Here is a 22548-nt window from a genome sequence, read left to right on the forward strand (position 1 = left end):
GTGAACCAGATCGGGCTAGCTGAACCAGTTCGGGCGAATTTGGTTCGATAGACCTAGGTGAAAACAGATTGGTTCAGAGAACTGGATCGGGCGCTTATGAAGTTGAATCAGTTCGGCAAGATGAACTAGTTCGTTGTTGATGCTGTGATCTAGATCGGCAGACGAAATAGTTCGGCGAGGATTCGTGAACCCGCTCGGCCCCATCGAACTGGCACTGGAAGGTTGAGGTGAACCAGATCACTGCCGTGAATTAGTTCTTTTGACAGGACTCAAACGCGGGAGAGACAGCAACCTGAGGTGAGTCCATAACGGTGATCATACTGCAGTGAACCAGTTCACAGCCGAACCACTTCGGTGATGAGACAGTGAACCGCTCGGGTGAAGCATGACTTGGTCAATTCGATCGACGAGCTGACATGGGGACGCTTTCTTCTTCCCATTCTTCCGAGGCTTATGAGAATGCTTGGGGTGAGGCCGTTTCGCATGGTCAGATGAACTTGGAAGTGATAAACTGTGCGACGAACGCTTTGGAGTCCCAGAACGACGAGAAGTACTCTGCATGGCTGGGATAACAACCGACTTCAATCTCCTCACAGAGGGGGAACGGCTGCTCTACCACGGCTGTCCATTCCTCCCCGGCACGGGTAACGATACAGTAGGGCGAAATGAGTGACGCAGAAAGTGTCATCCAAAGATCCGTAGGGTTGGTAATAGTTTCAGGCAGATTTGGTCGATCAATCACCACCACTCTAGAGGACACAGACTCCGGAGGAGCCGAATGTGAGCCAAGCAACTTCTTCAAGTCTTCAGATAAGTATGAGTCAGACGAAATGGCCAAGAAATCTTCCACTCCCGAGGGAGGCGATAGTAACCGCCTCGGGGTTAAAGTTGGTCGCTGAATGCGAATTTTCTTTGCAGACGATGGGCTACATTCACAGGAAGCATTCCTTGCCCGGTCGGCTAAACGACGTGAACATACCCGTTGGTATGCTTTAAAATCTTCATCTGACAGCCGGGAACATATTTTGCATCGATTATCAGCTTCGCATAACCCTACACAGTCCACACACGAACTGTGTGGATCCAATCTCGAAAATGGCCAAGAAATCCTCCACTCCCGAGGGAGGCGATAGTAACCGCTTCGGGGTTAAGTTGGTCGCTGAATGCGAATTTTCTTTGCAGACGATGGGCTTCATTCACAGGAAGCATTCCCTGCCCGGTCGGCTAAACGACGTGAACATACCCGTTGGTATGGTTTAAAATCTTCATCTGACAGTCGGGAACATATTTTGCATTGATTATCAGCCTCGCATAACCCTACACAGTCCACGCACGAACTGTGCGGATCAAATCTCAAAACGTCTTCTACATTGAGCTAAAAGTTGCGCTTTACGATTATCTTGGCGATTCCCCCCATAGTGGAAAAAATCAGGAAGGAACTTTGAAGTATTCAACATTTACAAGTACGTCCAACCAGGGACACGACGAGAAAGAGAATGATGAGTGAGCAGTAGTCATGTGGGTAGCTGAGGAGTGTGTCGCATGCCTTGCATGGATTGTGGTAAGTTGTCCATTAACGAGCCGCACACGAGATACATGGGCGCAGTAAAACAAGAGAGGCCAAGGGAAAATGTTTACAGTCGTTCCACTCAGTATCGAAGGAAGAGAGAGAGGTGCAAGCAGAGAGATAAAATTAAAGATAAGTTTAAAAGAAAACTTCAAACTTTGCACAAGAAATTTTCTCACACTATCTGTAACAGCTAAAAACATTGATCTTCAACATTCCTCTTGAAAATGAACATGAGACACTACCAGTCTATTTTTTCAACAGGTGCATATTCAAACAATATTTTGAAATACCAAAACATACTTGCATAAAGAAGAATATTAATTTTGCAAAAGAGAGTATGATAATATTTGCATCAAACCTGACAGAAACGTCACAAAGGGAGGTAATAGTGGTGTTAGTATAAGTGATTTGGTTCACACTGTGCACCTAATATATTTTATAGTGGTAGAGATGGGGTTATTGTTGTGACCTACCTCCCCTGGTAAGAGCATCAATGAAGCCTCTGACAACAGCACTTCGTCTGGCAGTACCGAACTCATCTAGAGAATACCTGCAAAGCACACACATGACGATGGTTAACCAATAAGTTTAATGCAAAACAATATACAGTCAGACCTCGTTAATACGAACACTTTGGTTTTTTAAAGAAAACGTTCGGATAGTGAAACGTTCGTACTGCTGAAACCACAGTAAATGAACCGAGTTACTTCCCCTTGATATTTTTCCTTACTATCGAGACTCTGAGGTCATAGATGAAGCCTATGTTTATGAAGGAAATTATAACGTCCCAGATAAACCACTGAAAAGAAGCAAAACTATGGCGATTTTTTTTCCATTTGTGACATGTCATAACATGTCTGTGCCTTTTCTTTTATATTTTCATTTTACGCCATCAGAAAATTATTATAAAAAGATTTCTTAAATAATATGTATGGTTGCCTATTTCCCGATATCTGTGGCTTTCGGCTCCGGTAACATGACATAACAACAAAAATACCTCCGTTTCGAGCGTCATTATGAATAACATGGGAGGCTTAATCGTTTGATGTCGGGTATCGCTCGAAAGCTATGAACATCAACAACATCACTGAACCCTTGCCTAGAGTATTTTCAGTTGTAAGAAGCGATTTTATTGGATAACAATTGGTTTCTAATGACGCTTTTAAGCTACAGTCTGCTATAAGGGTCGTGATTGGTCAAAATCAGACCGTTGACCTAAGGCAGCCAGTCATATTACGGCAATGGATACCCGTCCTCGTAAATCTTAAAACTTTTAGATTTAGACGAAAGTTTTGGGTAAAATAATGCTATTTTGAACATATGAAGCAAAGATCGCTACCTATAATGTGAATCATGGAACTTATTGGACGTATCGTGCTGGGTTATGACCTGTGACAAAATGCTTCATGTATATATTTTGTTGATTTTATTCATTAGTTTATTCAATTTATTTAATGAATTCCTCGAAACATCGTTACTTTGCTCTTTGACAATGTTATTGTGGACCCCGCCGGCGAAGCATGTGTCCGAGAATGGGTGTTTTCAATAACATTGCGAAAAATAGTTTATAATTTTAATTCATGTTGAAACGGTACCGAGCATATATTTCTGGATTGAAGTCTTTCCCAAAACAGCGCAGGTCGTCGAAATTTTTACAAACCTGGAGAGGTTATGAATTCTTTGAAGAAAAGTCCTCCTTGGGGTACATATAAGCATTAAAATGTCCATTTTAAAAGCCTACGACAGTTGTAACAATATTTCAATAAAATATTTTACCAAACAAAAACTTCGTTATGTGGTGAGACCACTTACAGGGCCCGTGAGGGGCCCCTACAGCCAAGAGCAGGTAACTCTGGCTGTGTACCTCGTACCTCACTTTTCATGCTGAGCGTGTCAGACAGAATGAGGGAGGTGGCGTGTGGCGATACCCCCAAGGAGGACTTTCTTCAAAGAATTCATAACCTCTCCAGGTTTGTAAAATTCTTTTTCAGAAGAAGTCCTCTTTGGGGTACATATAAACATAAGACAGACTCCCAGCGATGTTGAGTCGGAGCGGTATTCTGTCTGCCTAACATACCCCTAGTTCAGTCGGAGGCACAGCCCGAGGCAGCGACAGAGAGAGAAAATACACTCACCTAGTCACCTGACCGCTGATGTCAATCAGGCGGGGCGCAAGGCCGGGGAAAGGAGCCTAGCCGATAGGCTATTGGTGGAATTTAGAAAGACTGACGAAAGTCCCACCCCCAACCATCAAAATGGGAGGAAAGTATGGGCGAGTCCAATATATATCCCTCAGCAACCCAAACCTGCGGCGTGGTGCAGGGATGAACACAGTGACTGTAGCGAAATGATAATGCGCTACATGCGGTAAAACCACCACCAAAGTGATACCACCACCGATAAAAATTGAGGAATTTATTAACACCTACACCATGAGAAAAGCAAGCGGATTTCTAAGGCTCATTCGGTTAGAGAATCACTGACACTGTCCACTGGTGAGAACTGTCTGGCCAAACCGAACGCGCCTCCGTGAATGTTTGTCCAGCTGATAGTGGCGGATGAGCGCATTTTCGGTTGGCTCCAGATAGCCGCTGAGCAGATCTCCTCAATGGGCAGTGCTGCGGTATGCTTTTGATGTCGCCACTGCCCTAACCGAATGAGCCTTTAAACCCTGAGGGATGGTTAATCCTTTGTAAGAGTAACTTTCAACAAATGGCAGAGACAAGCCACCTAGAAATGGTCTGCTTGTTGGCCGGAAGACCAGCCTTGCCACCGCCATAACAACAGAACAGCTGCTTATCTTTCCTGATAGCCGCCGTTAAGTTTGATATAAGCCTTGAGAGTCTTACGGACATCTAAGGCGCGAAGCACCGAAGATAGGTACCGGACGATGGAGGCTGAGTGAAAGCTGGCAGTTCGATAGGCCCGTTATATGAAAGGCTGCGACCTTAGGGACGGTAGGAGTCTGGCAACCGAATACTGACTCTGTCTTTGTGAAAGACAGTCAGAGCAGGATCCGCTGACATCGCATGGATATCACCTACTCGCCTGCCAGGCGTTACCGCCACAAGAAAGGCAGCCTTCCAACTTAACAGCTGGAGTGAAAGAGACGACAGATCGCGTGAAAGAGAGGACCGGACATCCAATCAAGAGCGATTGACAAGTCCCACGGGGACTAATCCGCCCGGACAGTCGGACGGATTCTGTCCACGCCTGCTAAAAGCGCTGTAGAGGGTGCTGCCCCAAGAGAGCACCGTCGGCAGGGATATGGAAGGCAGAGATTGCCGTGGAGTAGCCCCGATGGTAGGCGCTGCTAAACCGGCTTCTAACGAGACTGCAAGAACTCCAGTACTTCAATTACAGTTGAAGAAAAGGGATCAAGAATCCCTCTGCCGACACACCAGCTGGCGCATAACAGGCCCATCTATCCTCATACTGAGCGTCTGTCGAATCCCTCCGCTTGAAAGCCAGAATTGTGTCTGCAACTGGTGCAGGAATTCCTTCTGCGTGGAAGGCGATTCGGACAGAGGCCAGGCCACCCACTGAATCCTGGGATTCGGTGCGGCGCTCCGTTCTGGGATAGTAAGTCCGGTCGAAAGGGTAATAGTACAGGAGGCTGAGCCAGAAACCTGAGTAGTACCGGAAACCAGCTTTGAGCCGACCAAAGGGTGCAAGGAGCACAAGAAGTCGAGCTGGTTGGGTGGCAAGCTGCAAGAGGACTTTGGGAATCCAGGGTAGTGGCGAGAACGCCCACAGAACCCTGTCCGTCCAATCGAGCTGGAAAGCGTCTTGAAGCGATGGCTCGGATCCGGTATCCGAGAGCAAAACACCGAATCTGGTTCGTCCCCCAGATGCAAACAGATCCACCTGGAAACGACCGAACAACTGGGAGATAGCCCGAATATCCCCGATGGAGCATCCACTGCGTGTGGGGCCAGGATACGACGAGAGTGCATCTGCTCGAACGTTGTCGCCCGGAGATAAACAGGCATTACCCGTATGTCGAACTGGTCGCACCAGAGCAGAAACTGCCATGCCTCCTGCAGAAGAGGCGGGGAAACCGTGCCGCCTGCTTCAGGATGTAGGTCATTGCCGTCTGGTTGTCCATCTCGAGGCGGACCACACGACCTTGAACCTGCTCGAAGTCGTTTGAACACCAACCTGACTGCTCTCAATTCTAGCACATTGATGTGCAGTTGCGCTTCGCTCTGTGACCACAGGCCTGAGACCGACAGAAGCGCCCAGCACTTCCCACCCTGTGAGGGAAGCGTCCATCTGAATTGAGAGATCTGGCGATGGGATGTCCAAAGGGAGCCCCCTGGATAAATTCCCTGCCAGTGTCCACCACCGTAAAGGAGGAATTAGCCACCCTGGAGTGTGGAGAATCAACTCGTCACCCTGGGTGTGGACCCACATTCGAGCTAGAGCCTGCTGAATGGGTCGCATCCTCAACCGCTCTCGCCAAACTATGTCCACCGTTGCCGCCATGTTGCCTAGCAACTGGAGCCAAGTCCGAGCTGAGGCCCTGGGGAACTCGAGAAATTGTAACACAACTCTCTGGACTTTGGTGATGCGGTCGAGACAGGGGAGACTATCCCTCGGCAGCGCTGTCTCGAATCTCGCCCCAAGAACACCAGATCCTGGGTGGGAACCAGTTCTGATTTCTTGAGGTTGATAATCCAGCCCAACTTGGTGAGAATACTCATCACAGAAAGTGTCGCAATCTCGACTCAAGTGAGTGGCAAGCGCATCGAAGGAGCCAATCGTCTAGGTACGGGTGACAGCACCTGCCCTGTGACCTGGCTACCTGAGCTGGAATTAGCATGAGTTTGGTGAACACCCGGCTGTGGAGATGCGAAGGGAGTACCCGAAACTGATAGCACTCTCCCGTCGAAGGAAAACCTTAGGTATTTCCTGAACTCGGGTGCATAGGGACATGGAAGTGCAGCGTCTTTTTAGGTCGATTGGCGTGAGCCAATCTCCCTTCTCCACAGACGAAATCACCGAACGCAGTGTTTCCATCTTGAAGGACGGTACCTCTAACATGTCGTTCAGACCTTTGAGGTTTAGAATAGGTCTGAACCCTCCGTTCTTTTTTGGTGACAAGGAAATAAGTTGAGTAAAACCCAACATTTCTTGTCCCACAGGAACCACCTCTATGGCTGCCTTGTCCAGCAACGACTGGACCTCGGCACGGAGCACTGCCGCCTTCTCTAGGGCAGCCGGCACTGGAGTGCAACGGATCCCGGAGAAGGGGGGTGGGTCTCGCTTCCACTGTGGCATGTGGCCTTCCCTGAGTGTGGACAGGACCCAGGGATTGGGCGTGACTTTTCCCATTCCGACAGGAAGAGGAAAAGTCGACCACCCACAGGGATATGTGGCATGAGACATTGAATACCTGACTTCGGCAGTACTCCGACTGCTTGGTCTGGTACCAACAAGGGCTCCGGAGGAATTATAGCTGGGAAGCCGGGGCTGACTTCCCCTTCCTCTGAAAAGGCTGGTGGGGCGCCGTGGCCTTGCCCTTGCCCTTGCCTCTGCCCTTACCCCTCCGCGACTGCAAGGGCTGAGCCCATTTAACAGATTCCTTCGCCGCGGCAGAAGGATATGCGGAGGAGACAACCGGGGGCCGCGAGCGAGACATGTGAGGCTGTTCCAGCAAGGGCTTAGAGTCCTTGAAGGTTGAGACAGCCTCCGGCCTCCCGGACTACTGTAGCTGCCCCGGGGAACAGGGTAGAACCCATCCCGAATGGCAGCCCAGCAGAGCCTGTTGTGTGGCAGGCTAATACCTCGCCACGGAAAGCCACGGCTTAATGGAGGCCCATCACCGCCCGACATCATTTGGCAAGCCGACGACCTGATAGAATCGCGCCCAGATGTGACTGTACCTCCGTTAATTGCTTAGCCAAGGTGGAGGGAGACGATCTTCCTCCACCCCACCCACACCCAGTAGTTGCCTCTGCAACACCCGAGATGTAAGCGGAATGGATCGTCACTTTGAGGCATTGAACCGCATTGCGGTATTGCTCTTCAAAGGATCGATAGGCGGATTTAAGCGCTGTAGCGTTAGTCGTGAACGGCGGAAGCCGGCGACCTTGCTTGGCTGAAGCCATAGAATTACCTGACGAACCCCCCAGGGCGACGGATGCGTAAACACAATCGTCAACCACTGGGGGATTGTAAAAGCAAGCCTCCCCCATGAGGTACCGACGGTCAAGTTCTGGCAAATCGAACCTGGACCTGGTACCACAGAGGAGGGGGTTGATTACCTCAGACAAGACTGAGGGTAATATACGCAGCCTTGTGTCCCCCAAACTCCTGAGGGTCGGGTGCGCCAGTACTGACCACTACCTGGGGCAGGACAGAGGCAATACGCTCCCGTACCTGCCTCAGGGACGCACCGAGCGAAACCAAAGGCGTACCCAACTCCTCCCGACCCTCATCCTCCTCCATAGCCTCCTCGAATCGATCCTCAATGAGTGAGGTCTAAGAACCAGAGAGAGCTCTGAGGGATCATCCGAGGGGTCTACAGAGAGGGACAAAGGCTCGAGCAGAGCCGGGTTGCCCGGCACACCTGACCCAAGACTCGACACTGAGTCGCGGTGGCGTGACGAGGAAGAGCCCGTGCTGGGATTCCTCAATGGTAGACAAAATGATCCCGACACCAAATGGCCCGGCCAAGCCGGCGCAAGCGGTGGGACCAAATGCGAAGTAGCGGCAACTACAGGGGCTGAGCCTGCCAACCCGGCACTAACTACTGGACCAGACCCGAGCCAAGGCTCGGGCCGGTAGTAGTTACTACAGCGGAGGGGTGGCCAGCAACCGAGACGAGACTCGGAGCCGACGCACCCTCGACAGAAACCCCCACACCAGAGCCTAAGCTAAGGTTGGGAGCACTGCCCGCCATAGACCCGGAACACACACCCGAACCTGGCGGATCGCCCGATCTCCCGACGGAGGCCAGCCATCGCGTCGGCCACTAGAGTGTGGACCGAATCCATCTGCTTCTGCAATATATCAGAAAGTAAATCAATTGTTAGCTGGTTAGAAACAGGGACAGGAGGGGGGGAAGGTGCCTGTGATGTTGAGGGGATGGCAGGTGAAGGAGCCGGAGGCCCCGCACCCTTCGCCCGTTTAGGAGCAGCATCCCCCAAAAGAGAGGAAGCCGAAGCCTTCTTTTTCTTTGCTTTTTTATCTTTGTCTTTAGGAGGCTCCTGACCCCAAATGTCCCCCCCCGCCTGAAGTAAGGACGTGTAGAACATGTAATCAGCACGTCTGGACTTGATGGTGCGGGGGGAGAAAGCCTGACACATAGAACAACCTTGTTCGTCATGGGCTTCCTCCGCTAAACAACGTAAGCAAACCAGGTGGCGATCCTGAGGCGACAAACTGCCGCTACAGGTGACACACCCCTTGGGCTGCAAAAAACAGAACCACGCTATGACAATAGCAAGGACTGTACGATATATATAATATAATATGCACACAACAAAACAGAACAAAATACAACGCCCGGGCGATATTTTAACTGTTACAGCAAAGCTATTAAATACTAGCACCAAGCCATAATAGCTGCTGCAATTGCGCATATAGGTGACAAAGAGCAACATGTGTGAGCTTACATGTAAACGCCACAATCCGCGAAAACACTCAAAGCAAAACTTACCTAAAGCCTGGAAAAGAGGAATTTAGGCAAGCATAATCTACAAAATGAAATATCAGCCCCTTTACTTACGACCGACTACAAGGCTTTTCTAAAGCCAGGAGAAGGAAAGCAAAGCGGGACCCCGCGGTCCGCCATCTTGCCCTGCCACGTGGCTGGAGACAGCTAACGCTACCGTAAAGTTACAACAAATCATGAATGAAAAAAGTCATACAAAGATTCCAGCTAGCTCGAAATAAAAAAGGAACCATACATACAGGATTTGACTCTATCTCACTCATCGCTCTCTTATTCGTAGCTTCTTGGACCATGCAATCGACCTACACGGCCGACGACAGCATGAAAAGTGAGGTACGAGGTACACAGCCAGAGTTACCTGCTCTTGGCTGTAGGGGGCCCTCTACGGGGCCCTGTAAGTGTGGTCTCACCACACATAACGAGTTTTTTGTTTGGTAAAATATTTTATTGAAATATTGTTACAACTGTCGTAGGCTTTTAAAAATGTAATTTTTAGAGTAAAATTGATATTTTATACTTATCCTGACTCATGCTCTTTTGCTTGTCTTCTTCTTCTTGCGAACATAGTGGAACACTTGTATCTCCTTATTTGAAGCTCCCTTCAAAATAAAATCACTAATTGGTACTCACCACGAGTTGCTCCCCTTTGTCTCCCCTGGCGGGAAAAGGTGTCGCCACCCTCTGGCCATGTGCTCCACTCTCTCCTGATTTAGCGAGCCCAACACTTGAATTTACAGGGAAATCCAAAGTGTTATGTGGGGAGGATGGGAGGGCTAACCTCATGAGTCAGGATAAGTATAAAATATCAATTTTACTCTAAAAATTACATATTTTTCCTTATCCTGACTCATGCTCTTTTGCTTGTAGCATCCTAATGAACGGAGGTGGGTAACAGAATACTTTGGATTTATAATTAGTGATTTTGTATAGATATACTGTAATATCCCTCTACGGAACTTCATGAAGCCTTAGATTTAGGATGTTTCCTGTATAAAGAAAACCATAGGTTATATAAAGCCATTAAAGGGGAATTACATTATGAATATATTGAACAATACATATAAATTATATATATATATATATAGGTGACTCTGATAGAGGCACTGAAATTGACTATATCCAAGTATATGCTTAAGGTAGAATACTTAAGCTGAACATATATACATAGCCCTAAAACTCCTTAGAGTTATAAGCTAGATGAGTATGTATAAAATACATATTAATCTTGTGAGGCTAATATTTTAACGCCAATACGAGGGACTGTCAGTTGCTGAGCCGAGGACCAGTGGTCCCAAATGGTGAATGCCAGAGACATCTTCTGTAGTGATGTCTCTTAGGTAGTGATTAGCAAATACCATGTTAGATTTCCAATAGCATCCTTCCATAATCGTGTTCAAGGAACAGTTACCGTAGGGCGAGGGTAGAGGCCAGTGCCCTGATCTCATGTGGATTTGATGCTGTTGGTGGGTCCAAGCCTGCTGCCTTGTAGGCACGGAGAATGACAGTCCTTATCCAAATAGATATTGTGGTCCGTGACACTTCTGTTTGATTCAGAGGCTTATAATGGGATGAATAAACGCTTGAGAAATCTTCTCCTTGTTTTGGATCGTCAGTAAAATAAACTTTGAGCGCTCTTACCGGACACAGTGATAGGTCTTGTGTATCTTGTGATCCGAGAATAGAGGATAGCCGGATGTGGAATAATCTGTCTGGTTGACCTGGCAGTTGATTCTTTGCAATGAAATCCCATCTTAATCCGAGGTGCGCTGTGTTATGATTGTCATCAAACTGTATCCTCTCAGAATCCAGAGCGTGAATTTCAGATATTCTTGCTGCTGTGGCTAGCGATAGCAGAAACAATGTTTTCTGTGAGAGAAATTCAAAGTTTGTCGATTCCAAGGGTTCATAGACCTCACTTTCGTGAGGTGTTGTAACACTACATTCAGATCCCAAGCTGGGTGTGGAACTTCCGCTTTTGGTCCTCCAATCGAAAGCTCGTAGTAAGGCCAGTAACTCTGGAGATCTTGTCAATTTGACACCCGCTCTCATGGTGATTACAGAGCTAAGCTGCAAGATATGTTGATATCGTTGAACCTTTTAAATGTTTGTTTTGGCGTAGGTAACACAAATAGTCTGCCACTTGAGGTTGTGAAGCCTCTTGCTGTAAACCCTTTCTTTGTTGCATAATTTTCGAAACTGTGCCACTTTGTCGCCGCATTGCCACGAGTTGAGTAACGTAAGGCAAGCGTGACTGCTTTTGCCGCCCTGGCAGAATATCCTCTCTTGTTTAAACACATTTGTATACAGTCCATACGTGTAGTTGGAACATTGCTGGGTTTCCGTGCACTTGTTTGGTGTGAGGATGAATTAACAGGTTTGGCGCGCTTGGGTAGCTCCAGTGTTGGTTGACCGATTTCTTGAATTAGTATGGAAACCACGCTCTGGCCGCCAGTAGGGCGCACCAAAGTGAGTTGTAGGCTCTGTGTTTGTCTGATTTTCTGTAATACTTGAGGTATTATTGCTGGCGGAGCAAACGCTGCGACGCATTGAGGCCTTCCCATGATAGACTTAGAGTCGTCCGCTGCCCGCTTGGGGGTCTGGGACTGGTGACACGAATGTCGGTAGCTGATTGTTGAATCGCTGCGGGCTTAATAGGTCTATTAGCTACGCCCTAATTGCTTGATTATCTGTGCAAAATTTCCGGTTGATCATCCACTCTGTCGGTGATGGTAGATGAGGCCGAGAGAGCCGCCTGCTAGTATATTTCTGGCTCCGGAATGTGCACTGCTCTGACATGTAGATTTAGATCTTGTATTAAATCGAACAGTTGAAAGCTTAGGTTCAAAAGGTTCATCGATCTCGTTGAGCCTTGCTTGTTTATGTAGAACGCCACTGTCGAATTGTCTGTATGGATCATTAGGCATTTTGTAGAAATGTGCTCCAATGTAGAATGGGCGTTGATTACAGCTTTCATTTCTAGACTGTTTATATGGAGTTTGCATTCTTGCTGATTCCATAACCCTGATATCGTGGTGGTTGGTGAGATGAGCTCCCCAACCTTGGAGTGACGCGTCTACATACAGATGGGTTTTGTATTCCTGCTCTGCTAAACAAATCCTTCCTTCGAGACATTCGATTTCTTGGTCCACCATAGTAGATGTGGTCTGAGATGTTTCGGTAGACTGAATGGTTGTACATCGTTGAGATGTGCTTGATGAGGACCTGTAGGGGACGAAACTGTAATCTGCCTGTGACAGTCATGTCTTGGGCTGATGTGAGAAGACCTAGTAGGCTCTGCCATTGTCGCGAGTGGTAACGGAGAGAGTAGAGCTGGTGGAATGGTCTGTTGTATCTTGAGCCAACGGTCTTCTGGTACCATAATACTGGTTACGATTTGTGATGAATCGAATACCTAGGAACTGTAGGTCTTGGCGATGGTACTAGGTCCGACTTATGTAAGTTTACTAACCAACCTAGTTGTGTTAGTAGCTTTATGATGTAATTTAACTGTAGTTTGAGACGCAGGATCTTGATCTACTTGTATCCCGTCGTCGAGGTAAAACGCGACTCATGTAGCCCTTGACGATGTAGAAATTTGATAATCGGTTTAAGTATCCTCGTGAATAGCCAGGGGCTGATGATATTCAATGGGGAGTACTTTCCACTGGTAATGTAGCCCTTCTAGAGTAAATCGTAGGTATTTCCTGGAATCGGGATGAATGGGGATGTGCAAGTAGGCATCCTGTAGATCTATGCTGCCCATGTAGTCCATAGGATCTAATCATCTGGCGTAACTGAGGTAAATGTATCATGCTAAACTTCGGTGGTTTGGCGTAGATAGTTCTTGTTGAAAAGCTCATGTTGTAGATGAGTCTGTATTTCTCCGTGGAGTTTTTCTTGGGAACTAGGAAAACTGGGGAGTAGAAACCTGGTTCGACGTTTGCTTGGTCTATTACTTCTATGGCCTGTTTGGATAGGAGTGATGAGACAGCCTCTTTTATCTTTGGTAGTTGTTGCGCTTGTAAATCGAACTTGGGGGGTTTGATTGTCAGCGGAGGCTTGTCCTGTAGAGGGATACGAAATCCGTGTTGAATAATGTTGGAGACGTAAGGATCTTGCAGTATTCCCCAGTTTTCCCAGTGTAGTTGGAGGCCCACCCACTTGAGCTGGTTGTACTGGAACGGCTGGGGTGGAAGACTCCAGTCGCTCGAACCTGTGTTTCAGCTGCCTATAATTGCGGAACCTCTGGGTGTCCTGCCTCTTCCTGATCCTCCTCTATAGTTGCCATATGGGCTTACGAAAAGAATCTTTACCTCTAGAGCTGGCTATCTTCCTGTCTCTTGCTCTTTGTAGGCCCGTGAACTTAGATCTGCCTGAGTATCTTTGTGAAGTCTGACGAATGACGCTGGCTAGTGTGTCCATCGATCTAATCATAAGGACTTCCCTGGAATCCTTAGAGACTTCCTTACGACCTTGTCGATTTCTCCGCCAAAGATGGATGTTGTCGACCACGGGGCTGTATAAAGTGGGGCTGTAAAGTTCTCCCCAATTACAGGAGGCGAGGAGGCCTTGACGACGAGCTAAGGTCAGTGCTGCTGAAACAGATGTAAGATGATCCGCTAAAACTGCTGATCTTTCTTTGCATAAGTAAGGCAGAATAAATCATTCTATCATCTTCCGGCCGTGGAATCCCGAATCTAGTAATAAGAGTCTCATTGATCGCCCTAGATCTATTTAACCCAAAGAACATACGCCTCGCCATGGTTTCTATATGAGCCAACTTTGCGATCATCCATCTTGTAAATCTTGTTCTTTACATCGCTGATGATCTTATAGTTCTCATCGATGTCCTGGGCCTTGTAGAAGGAGTCCATGTTATGCGTGGAGAACTTCTTGGCTTGAAAGTTGGGTAGATGTGGTATCTGAACTTTCGTGAGCTTTCTGGAAAGCTGCATCTAGATTCTGTGGCACTGCCGCAATCGGGTCGATCGGGGTAGAGTGATTGCATCTGGATCATCTTCCTTCATCAAATACGCCTGAGCTGTATTGCCACTTTTAGATGGTGATGTGAGATCTAGGTTATTGACCATCCAATACCGTGATTCTGCATCAGAAAATATGATTCCTCCATCATCCTCAAAACCATCATCATTAATAAATTGTAGATGCTCTTCGACCGCGGTAGCTGTCTGTATATCTGATGAGGTTTGTGGCGATCTAGTTGACTTGTGCGCCGCTCTATGTGGAGATCTGATGGGTGATCACCTGGTGATGAACGGAGTGGAGATCGCCTATGGATGATCTTCTCGAGACTTGTGAGGTGAATGTTGATAGCTTCGCTGCTCTTCGGCAGTCCCTCGATGTTCTTCTAGACGATGAAGATCTGAATCATATGTCCTTCGCGAATGCCTTCGCGAAGCTTCATTTAACGTCCCGTCCGGGATCGATGATATGACCTTCGCGAAGGCTTCCGTGATGTCTGATGGTCTGAGTCCATATCTAGAGATGAAATCGAAGATGGTGATGATCTCTCCGCCGCTGAAGGCCTTCGCTGGCTGTACATCTAGGTCCTTCGTCAAGGTGGTGCGGACTTCCTTCGCGAAGGTGACATCGCCTTGGCTGCTACGCTGACGGGGTGCCTCTGGGGTGTTGTTCACGCTGGAGCCTTCGGCTGCTCGGACTCGCTTGCGCGGTTTGTAGTGGTCCTCCATGATGTTCATAATCTGCCGCATCATGTCTTCTGGGATGATCTAGACGGTCGCCGGCGCTCTTTTCTGCGATGGGGTTCACATCAATGACGCCTGACGCCGGTGTAGAGGCATCAGGCTGCATGGAGATCTCTGCAGAAGTCACAGTCGCTGACACCGGTCGCTTCTTCTGCCGTAAGTCGGGATGATTATCGGCTGATCATCGTGAGAGGCCCAACTCTGCTGCTGGAACGATCTCGCTGAGAAAGTTCTTGCTGTCTTCGTGATTTCCTTTGGAAGTCTGGCGCTGCCCTGGGTGTCCTCAATCTGCGCTTGAGACGACGATGAGGCCCTCTTAGACTTAGTCTGCAATGACGGATGTCTGGGGAGGCCGGTCGCTTTCTTCGAGGTAACGGATCATGGCCCCATCGCCTCTGCCGCAGGGTCTCTAGCAGAACACCAGACGGAGAGGGTCGATCGCTAGCAGCTGACTGGAAGGAATATCTGGACTTCTGCCATGTTTTGCCCTTTGTTTGCATGGATCTATCTGCAGCACGCCTTAAGACGAAAAGATGATATTTATTAAATGCAGAATGAGATAAATTAATGCAGTAACTGCAACGGAATTAAACGCATTACCGGCGAGAACAACTAGGGCATATTACATGTGGATCGGAGGCAGAAAAACGAATCTACAAATCGCATAGATTTTCATGAACGTAGTTAGCTGAACAATCACTTAATACACGGAATAAACAGTAGAAATAATGATAATTAATCAATACAAATAGTAAAGGATACTAGCTATACCTCTATAGTAACCTATGAGAGGTAAAAACTAAGAGATTATCAAAGGATATGTGTGTAAGGAGACACAAGGCGCTCTCACATCCTGCTCACTGGGCGAAGAAGGAGAGAGTGAAGCACATGGCCAGAGGGTGGCGACACCTTTTCCCGCCAGGGGAGACAAAGGGGAGCAACTCGTGGTGAGTACCAATTAGTGATTTTATTTTGAAGGGAGCTTCAAATAAGGAGATACAAGTGTTCCACTATGTTCGCAAGAAGAAGAAGACAAGCAAAAGAGCATGAGTCAGGATAAGGAAAAATTGGACATTTTAATGCTTATATGTACCCCAAGGAGGACTTCTTCTGAAAAAGAATTCCCTATCACTTATGATAAAGGGATCAAAGGGATGAGTTGCTAAGTCGCTAAACAAACAACGTGTCACTTTGGGTGGACAAGTCAGCAGCTCGGTCAACTTCAATCGTTCCGATTAACGCAGCTGTTTACAACTTAATTAGTCCAATCCGTTCCGACTGACCAGCGTTCGGAGGCGGAAACTGAATCATCGGACTAACGAGGTGTCCATTATATACAATATATAGGGAGATGATTTGGTGCCCAGTGAGTAGCGTTCGGAAGTCGGTGGATTTGGATTAACGAGGACCGGATTACCGCGGCCTGACTGTACTTAAAAAATGTAGCTCAAAATATCAAATGTTTATATAGCATGAAATTGTTTGGGTCTGTCATTGATGACAATACTGTTTGAAGTGCCACCTGTTTTGTCAGAAACATGCAGACATATTTATTTCTGAGATGGCCAAGGCCTAGTTATAAGAAGTTTTCTGTGGATAGAGCCTATGAAAAATTACATGTGGACATTATTAGTTGAAACACAATTCTTTAAGAAGTGAGTGTTTTGATTGGCTATATCAATGCTTTAATTGGTATTTCAATCTTATTCGTGGATATCAGCGTGATACAGATTGATGTAAAGCTACAATGCATGCACATGTTGTGCATCTGCCAAGAACACTTCAATAAGACAACTGAACCAATGATCAGCAGATCCTCCTCTGGTTAAGGGATGTAACTCTGCAAAGCAACTTGATGTGCCTCAGTCGTTCCAAACACCTTGTCAAACTTACTTGAACAAGACAGGTCTATCCTTGAGAGCACCCATGGCCTGGCACAGCACAGGCTGAATGTCAGGAGAGTCTCCTGTCAGGGTTCGACATTCATCTGAAACATGTCAAGTGTACTGACTCATCTGGAATAATTTTATCAAAAGGTTATCACTACATAGGCAAATCTACATCCAATCGTGGGAACATGCCATTGCCTATAAACACTAGCTTTGGGCTAGCTGAGAGTGCATGTTTGTTTGCCCTAAAAAGCCCCACTCAGCAATATTTCAGTTGTATGACAGTGGTCAGTAAATAAGCCTGGAGCAGACAATCCCCAGTGATTGACAAGAGCATCAACATACAGCACATAGAACTTGATGACATCCCACAACCAAATCATTGATTCAGATCCCCCTTCCCAACTAGTCATCACCCATTCCACCAGGCTGATACTGGAATGTGTTGTCATGGCAGATAGAGAGAGATGTATGTCACTGGAATATTTCAGCAACATTACAACGACTGCTACATGGTGTAGCAAAGGTAATAATACATGCCATTACAGTTCAACGATACACAATCAACCAAGTCCCACAACTCAACCGGGCCTTCCAACAAGTATGGGTGCTGGGACCCTATTCTTTGATGGAATGGCCAAAGGAAATTAAAAATGAAACAAATCAGGCTTGAGGCGTGTAGTTCCTTACTCTGAGTCCATCGATAGAGTCTCTCATAAGCAGATTCCTGGTGTAGAGCCATGGACTCCATGATCTCCAGTCTGGAATATACCAGGACAAACACTGTAATAATACCAACACCTAGAGCTAGTCGAGGAAACATCATTGACAATAAGTAGCATGGCAACTGTAATTCACAACAGGGTTCTGTGTTAAATCTCACCAGGGTTCTATCTATTCCTGCCAACATACATGACAGCCGTTGAGTGAGTGAGTTTAGTTCTACGCCACACTCAGCAATATTCCAGCTATATGGTTGCGATCTCAAAATAATCGAGTCTGGACCAGACAATCCAGTGATCAACATCATGAGCATCGATCTACGCAATTCGGAACTGATGATGTGTCAACCAAGTCAGCGAGCCTGACCACCTGATCCCTTTAGTCGCCTCTTACAACAAGCATGGGTTACTGAAGATCAATTCTAAACCGGATCTTCATGGGTGTTGACACAGTAAGTGTGAACGCCATTAGTAGCAGAGTTTCATGAGAAGAACAAATGTTGGATAAAGACTAAAATACCCTTGAGCTTGATAGCATTCCCGTAACAATAGATGATACAACCAGTAACAGAAAAGTGCCAAGAATATCAAGATGGCTGTGTTACCCTGCTGTTTGCTGGTTTGTGCGGAGGAGATACTTGCAGTCTGTGTGGATTTGCTTGACACGGGACAGAGCACTGAAGAAATCCTGCACAAAGAACAAAGTGCATGAGTGTCTGCTGACAAGAAGTATCTCTGGGAATAAAGCATGTCCTCCTCATCAAGATATGCCACATATTTTGTATCACTTATATCACTTTTCATTGCAAAAAGATCACAGTATCATCTCATTAAAACAAGCCTTGGACCCATCCGAAAGCATCAAGTGTAACCTTTAGTTCTAAACATGAAGGTCTTAACTCGGGCCATAGAATAAATCTGATAACAATGAAGTTTACTTCCCGTATTTCTTTGTTACGTTAAGAACCTACCGGATGTAAATGACCATCACGTGTTCCTCGGAGGATCTTCACCTCCTCTGTCTTCAGCTGGAACTTGCTGAGGAAAGCGTCAGCAACCTGGGACTTCATCTGCACCTTCTGACTGGCAACATCAACAACAACACACAGGTACAAGCAGAGTGAGTGAGTGAGTTTAGTTTTATGCCGCACTCTGCAATATTCCAGCTATATGGTGGCGGTCTGTAAATAATCGAGTCTGGACCAGACAATCCAGTGATCAATAGCATGAGCATGGATCTGCGCCGATTGGGGAATTGATGACATGTGTCAACCAAGTCAGCGAGTCTGACCACCTGATCCCGGCCAGTCGCCTTTACGACAAGCATGGGTTGCTGAAGATCAATTCTAACCCGACCTTCATGGGTAAGGTACAAGCAGAACTCTGGCAAGTGGCAAGTTACTAAGGGAGAGAGTGGATACCAGTTGAAGTCATGTCACATATACTCTTTAAAACTATCAGTGGGCCTCCACTAACAATGATGTATCTCTCTGACACTCTGACAGCTCTGAACAACAATGTTGGATTAACAGTTTGAGCTCTCTGACACTAACAATGATGTTTCTCTCTGACACTAACAATGATGTTTCTCTCTGACACTAACAATGATGTTTCTCTCTGACACTAACAATGATGTTTCTCTCTGACACTAACAATGACACACTAACAATGATGTTTCTCTCTGACACTAACAATGATGTTTCTCTCTGACACTAACAATGATGTTTCTCTCTGACACTAACAATGATGTTTCTCTCTCTGATGTTTCACTAACACACTAACAATGATGTTTCTCTCTGACACTAACAATGATGTTTCTCTCTGACACTAACAATGATGTTTCTCTCTGACACTAACAATGATGTTTCTCTCTCTGACACTAACAATGATGTTTCTCTGACACTAACAATGATGTTTCTCTGACACTAACAATGATGTTTCTCTCTGACACTAACAATGATGTTTCTCTCACTAACAATGATGTTTCTCTGACACTAACAATGATGCTCTCTGACACTAACAATGATGTTTCTTAACAATGATGTTTCTCTCTGACACTAACAATGGCCTTTACATACGGAACTCGCTGACACTTATGACAGGCTTCACATATCATAATCTGATGCAAACAAGGGACAACTCGACCTTTCCGAAATCCTATGTGTTTCATACATCACTGCCTGGATCAGCGAGTGCTGGGAGTGACACCAGGAATGTGTGCATGACTTTCACGACTGCTATTGTTAAAGTGACATGGATTACCTCTCGGCCTGCAGGGTGGTGGTCTGGTTAATCAGGTCATGAGTCTGTTCCTTTGCTGCCTGGAATCAAATGTGGGGACTGTATTCAGACATTAAAAATGGAGCAAATCCAGAACTCTAGCTGTTTTCACTTTATGTATGTCATATGATCAGCATTTTTCTTTGTTTTAGTACTCCATGAAGAGGTAACATGCTTTTGGCTCCCTGATTTTAGATGTTGGTTGGTTGGTTTGTTGTTTAATGCTGCACTTGACAATATTTCAGCTAGATGGTGGCAGACTGTAAATAATTGAGTCTGGACCAGACAATCCAGTGATCAACAGTATGAGCACTGATCTACACAATTGGGATACGATGACGTGTCAACCAAGTCAGCGAGTCTGAACACCCGATCACGTTAGTCTTTCCACAAGCATGGATCTTCATGGTTTGATTTCAGATGTAAAGGTTAGGGGACTGTAACCTTACACAGCACACTGATCAGTGTTTATATGTCACACCATCATTTACAATGACTACAGATTAATGGCATTTATGAAATATTTTTAAAACTTCTTCAGACATTTGATTACTGAATTATAAGTTCATATAATATCATGTATTTAAAACATGAACCAGCAGGATAATAGAACTGACGCTACACACCTTGAGTCTGTTTGTCATGTCTTGGCAGCAGTCATTCATGCCCTTCACATCAGCGTACACACTGTCCAGTTGCTGAAGAATAACGGCAACAAAATGGATGAAATTATTTTTTAACTGTTTGAGGACTTACAAGAGGATATTCTAAAGTTAAAAACAGGCAAGGGTCACCTAGTTTATAGACAAGGGTCAGGAATTTGCCCTGCTCCTTAGACGTGCCTGTATGGGACATTGGAGCAAAATTGGACATATTTCAGACCATCAAGGCTGGATGTTGTGCTCCTTCTGTCGGTTCCGTACAGTCCTGGAACTGATTAGACATAAGCCAAGAATCGTTCAACAGTCAAAGTCGTAGTCCGGAATTGATTCCTTAGATGGGTCAGGCGCATGTAGTTGTCTTACTGACTTGATATCACATGTGGACGGCCAGTCCGAGGCAAATCTCTCGTGTTCCTGTTATGTAGAAAACATCTCCACAGAGATGAGATCATGTCTCAATGGACACTAACATGTCTGGCCACTTCATTTTGGGTCATTTCAGTCTCCAGCATACCCACAGCACAGAGACGATGATTTTCTGTAAGCCATGGCATGACGTACATGCATTTTAGGTTCAAATTAATGTGTTTTCCTCAACAGTCAGTGGCTAGAGAATAATCAACCATTATTCAAAAGCAAGTAAGTTCATTGTGCACTAAGTGCATGTGTCACATGCAATATATGACAGCAAATATCATGCAAAGTGCTTTGCTACATGTTTATTTAAGATTATTTTTATAGCTTTACAAATAACCTTTATTTCATGCAATTTTATGCCATGCATAGTTCCTTTTTTCCGTTAGTATACAATCAGGAAGTATATATATTAATCTATCTTCAAGTCTGATAACATGCAAATAGATTCCCCGATACAAATAACCATTTACTCTAACGTTCAGTATGTTCACCTCTTTGACAACTTGAAATGCATCCAGAAACTCCTCATTTATTGCAAGACTTCTTTTTTCAATATCACTGCGAAGATTTCTTCGTGTTCTCAGGCTGTTCTCAGAGAAAAACACTGACAGTGCTTTGAGAGCCTCCAGCATATCCTGCAAAAATAACCATGAGAATAAATATTTCTTACTACCAGTTATAGCTGAAAAGTGATTACTGCCAACACCCTATTATCATCATTATAATATATGAATATTAGGACCTGTTTCACTTCTCGGTAAGAGTTCTTTACGTATTCCCCACCTAATTTTTAACTATAAACTATAGACTAAACTATAGTATTTGCTCATCACAAATATAGGCGGGGGTAATAGAGACCATATAATAGACTGGGGGTACGTAAGGAACTCTTTCCAAAGAATAATTCTTCATTTCAAATCTATGACAAAACTTGGACGTAACTCTGACTAAAATATGCTCAAGTGTTTGTACTGTCACACAAGTCAAAATAATTGGCACAGTTACTTTGATTTCCTATACTATGAAGTAACACTAAGAAATAACACGTGGTCATGGCAATACTGTAAACTGGAATTACTATTTACATATTTACAAAAACTCGCTTTGATCGAAAACCGAACAGGAGTCTGTGTCATGAAACTTTAGCGTTCTTCGCTTGTCTCGTTACAATACTGTAAGGAAAGATATTTTACCTTGTCATTGTCAAGTCTGGATTCTAGTATTTTATTCAACTTCCGTGACAGCGGGTTATTAGCTTGAGCTGAAGATGTTGACACGTCGGTACTCTCCTTGTCAGCCATCTTGCTTGATTTTTTCGAGTTATCTGCCCTTGATTGGTCCGCCTTCCGGGTAATCTTTTTTCAATAGGTTTACAACTGTTTAATAACAATCCACTGACTGACCAGTAAATCATGACAAGCTTTTAACAGGTTGAGTTTACTTGGGCATGTATTACTATATGCAAATGTCTAGAGATATACATCAGAAAGCGTCCAATAAGAAAAGCAGTTGGAATATATGTGTCGTTAAAACAAGTAAAACAATTTTGAGAACAAACTTTTTTGAGTGTCAGTACCCATTTATTTTCATATTAGAATGTG

General features: G+C 45.6%; 1 protein-coding gene across 1 annotated transcript in view; it reads right to left on the reverse strand.

The window, feature by feature from the left end:
* The window catches only part of LOC124252947 (conserved oligomeric Golgi complex subunit 6-like), a 54372-nt gene extending 32105 nt beyond the window's left edge, over window positions 1-22267 (reverse strand). Inside the window, 9 exon segments of the mRNA XM_046686636.1 lie at window positions 2044-2120; window positions 16871-16964; window positions 17557-17627; window positions 18194-18276; window positions 18560-18671; window positions 19851-19909; window positions 20495-20566; window positions 21439-21582; window positions 22141-22267. Of these exon segments, the coding sequence (XP_046542592.1) occupies window positions 2044-2120; window positions 16871-16964; window positions 17557-17627; window positions 18194-18276; window positions 18560-18671; window positions 19851-19909; window positions 20495-20566; window positions 21439-21582; window positions 22141-22248 (820 nt within the window). The 5' untranslated portion in view covers window positions 22249-22267.
* Between the last annotated feature and the right edge of the window lie 281 nt (window positions 22268-22548).

The sequence above is a fragment of the Haliotis rubra genome, unplaced genomic scaffold (genome assembly GCF_003918875.1).
Source record: "Haliotis rubra isolate DU_JTF1 unplaced genomic scaffold, ASM391887v1 Scf53, whole genome shotgun sequence".
Classification (NCBI taxonomy): Eukaryota; Metazoa; Mollusca; class Gastropoda; order Lepetellida; family Haliotidae; genus Haliotis; species Haliotis rubra.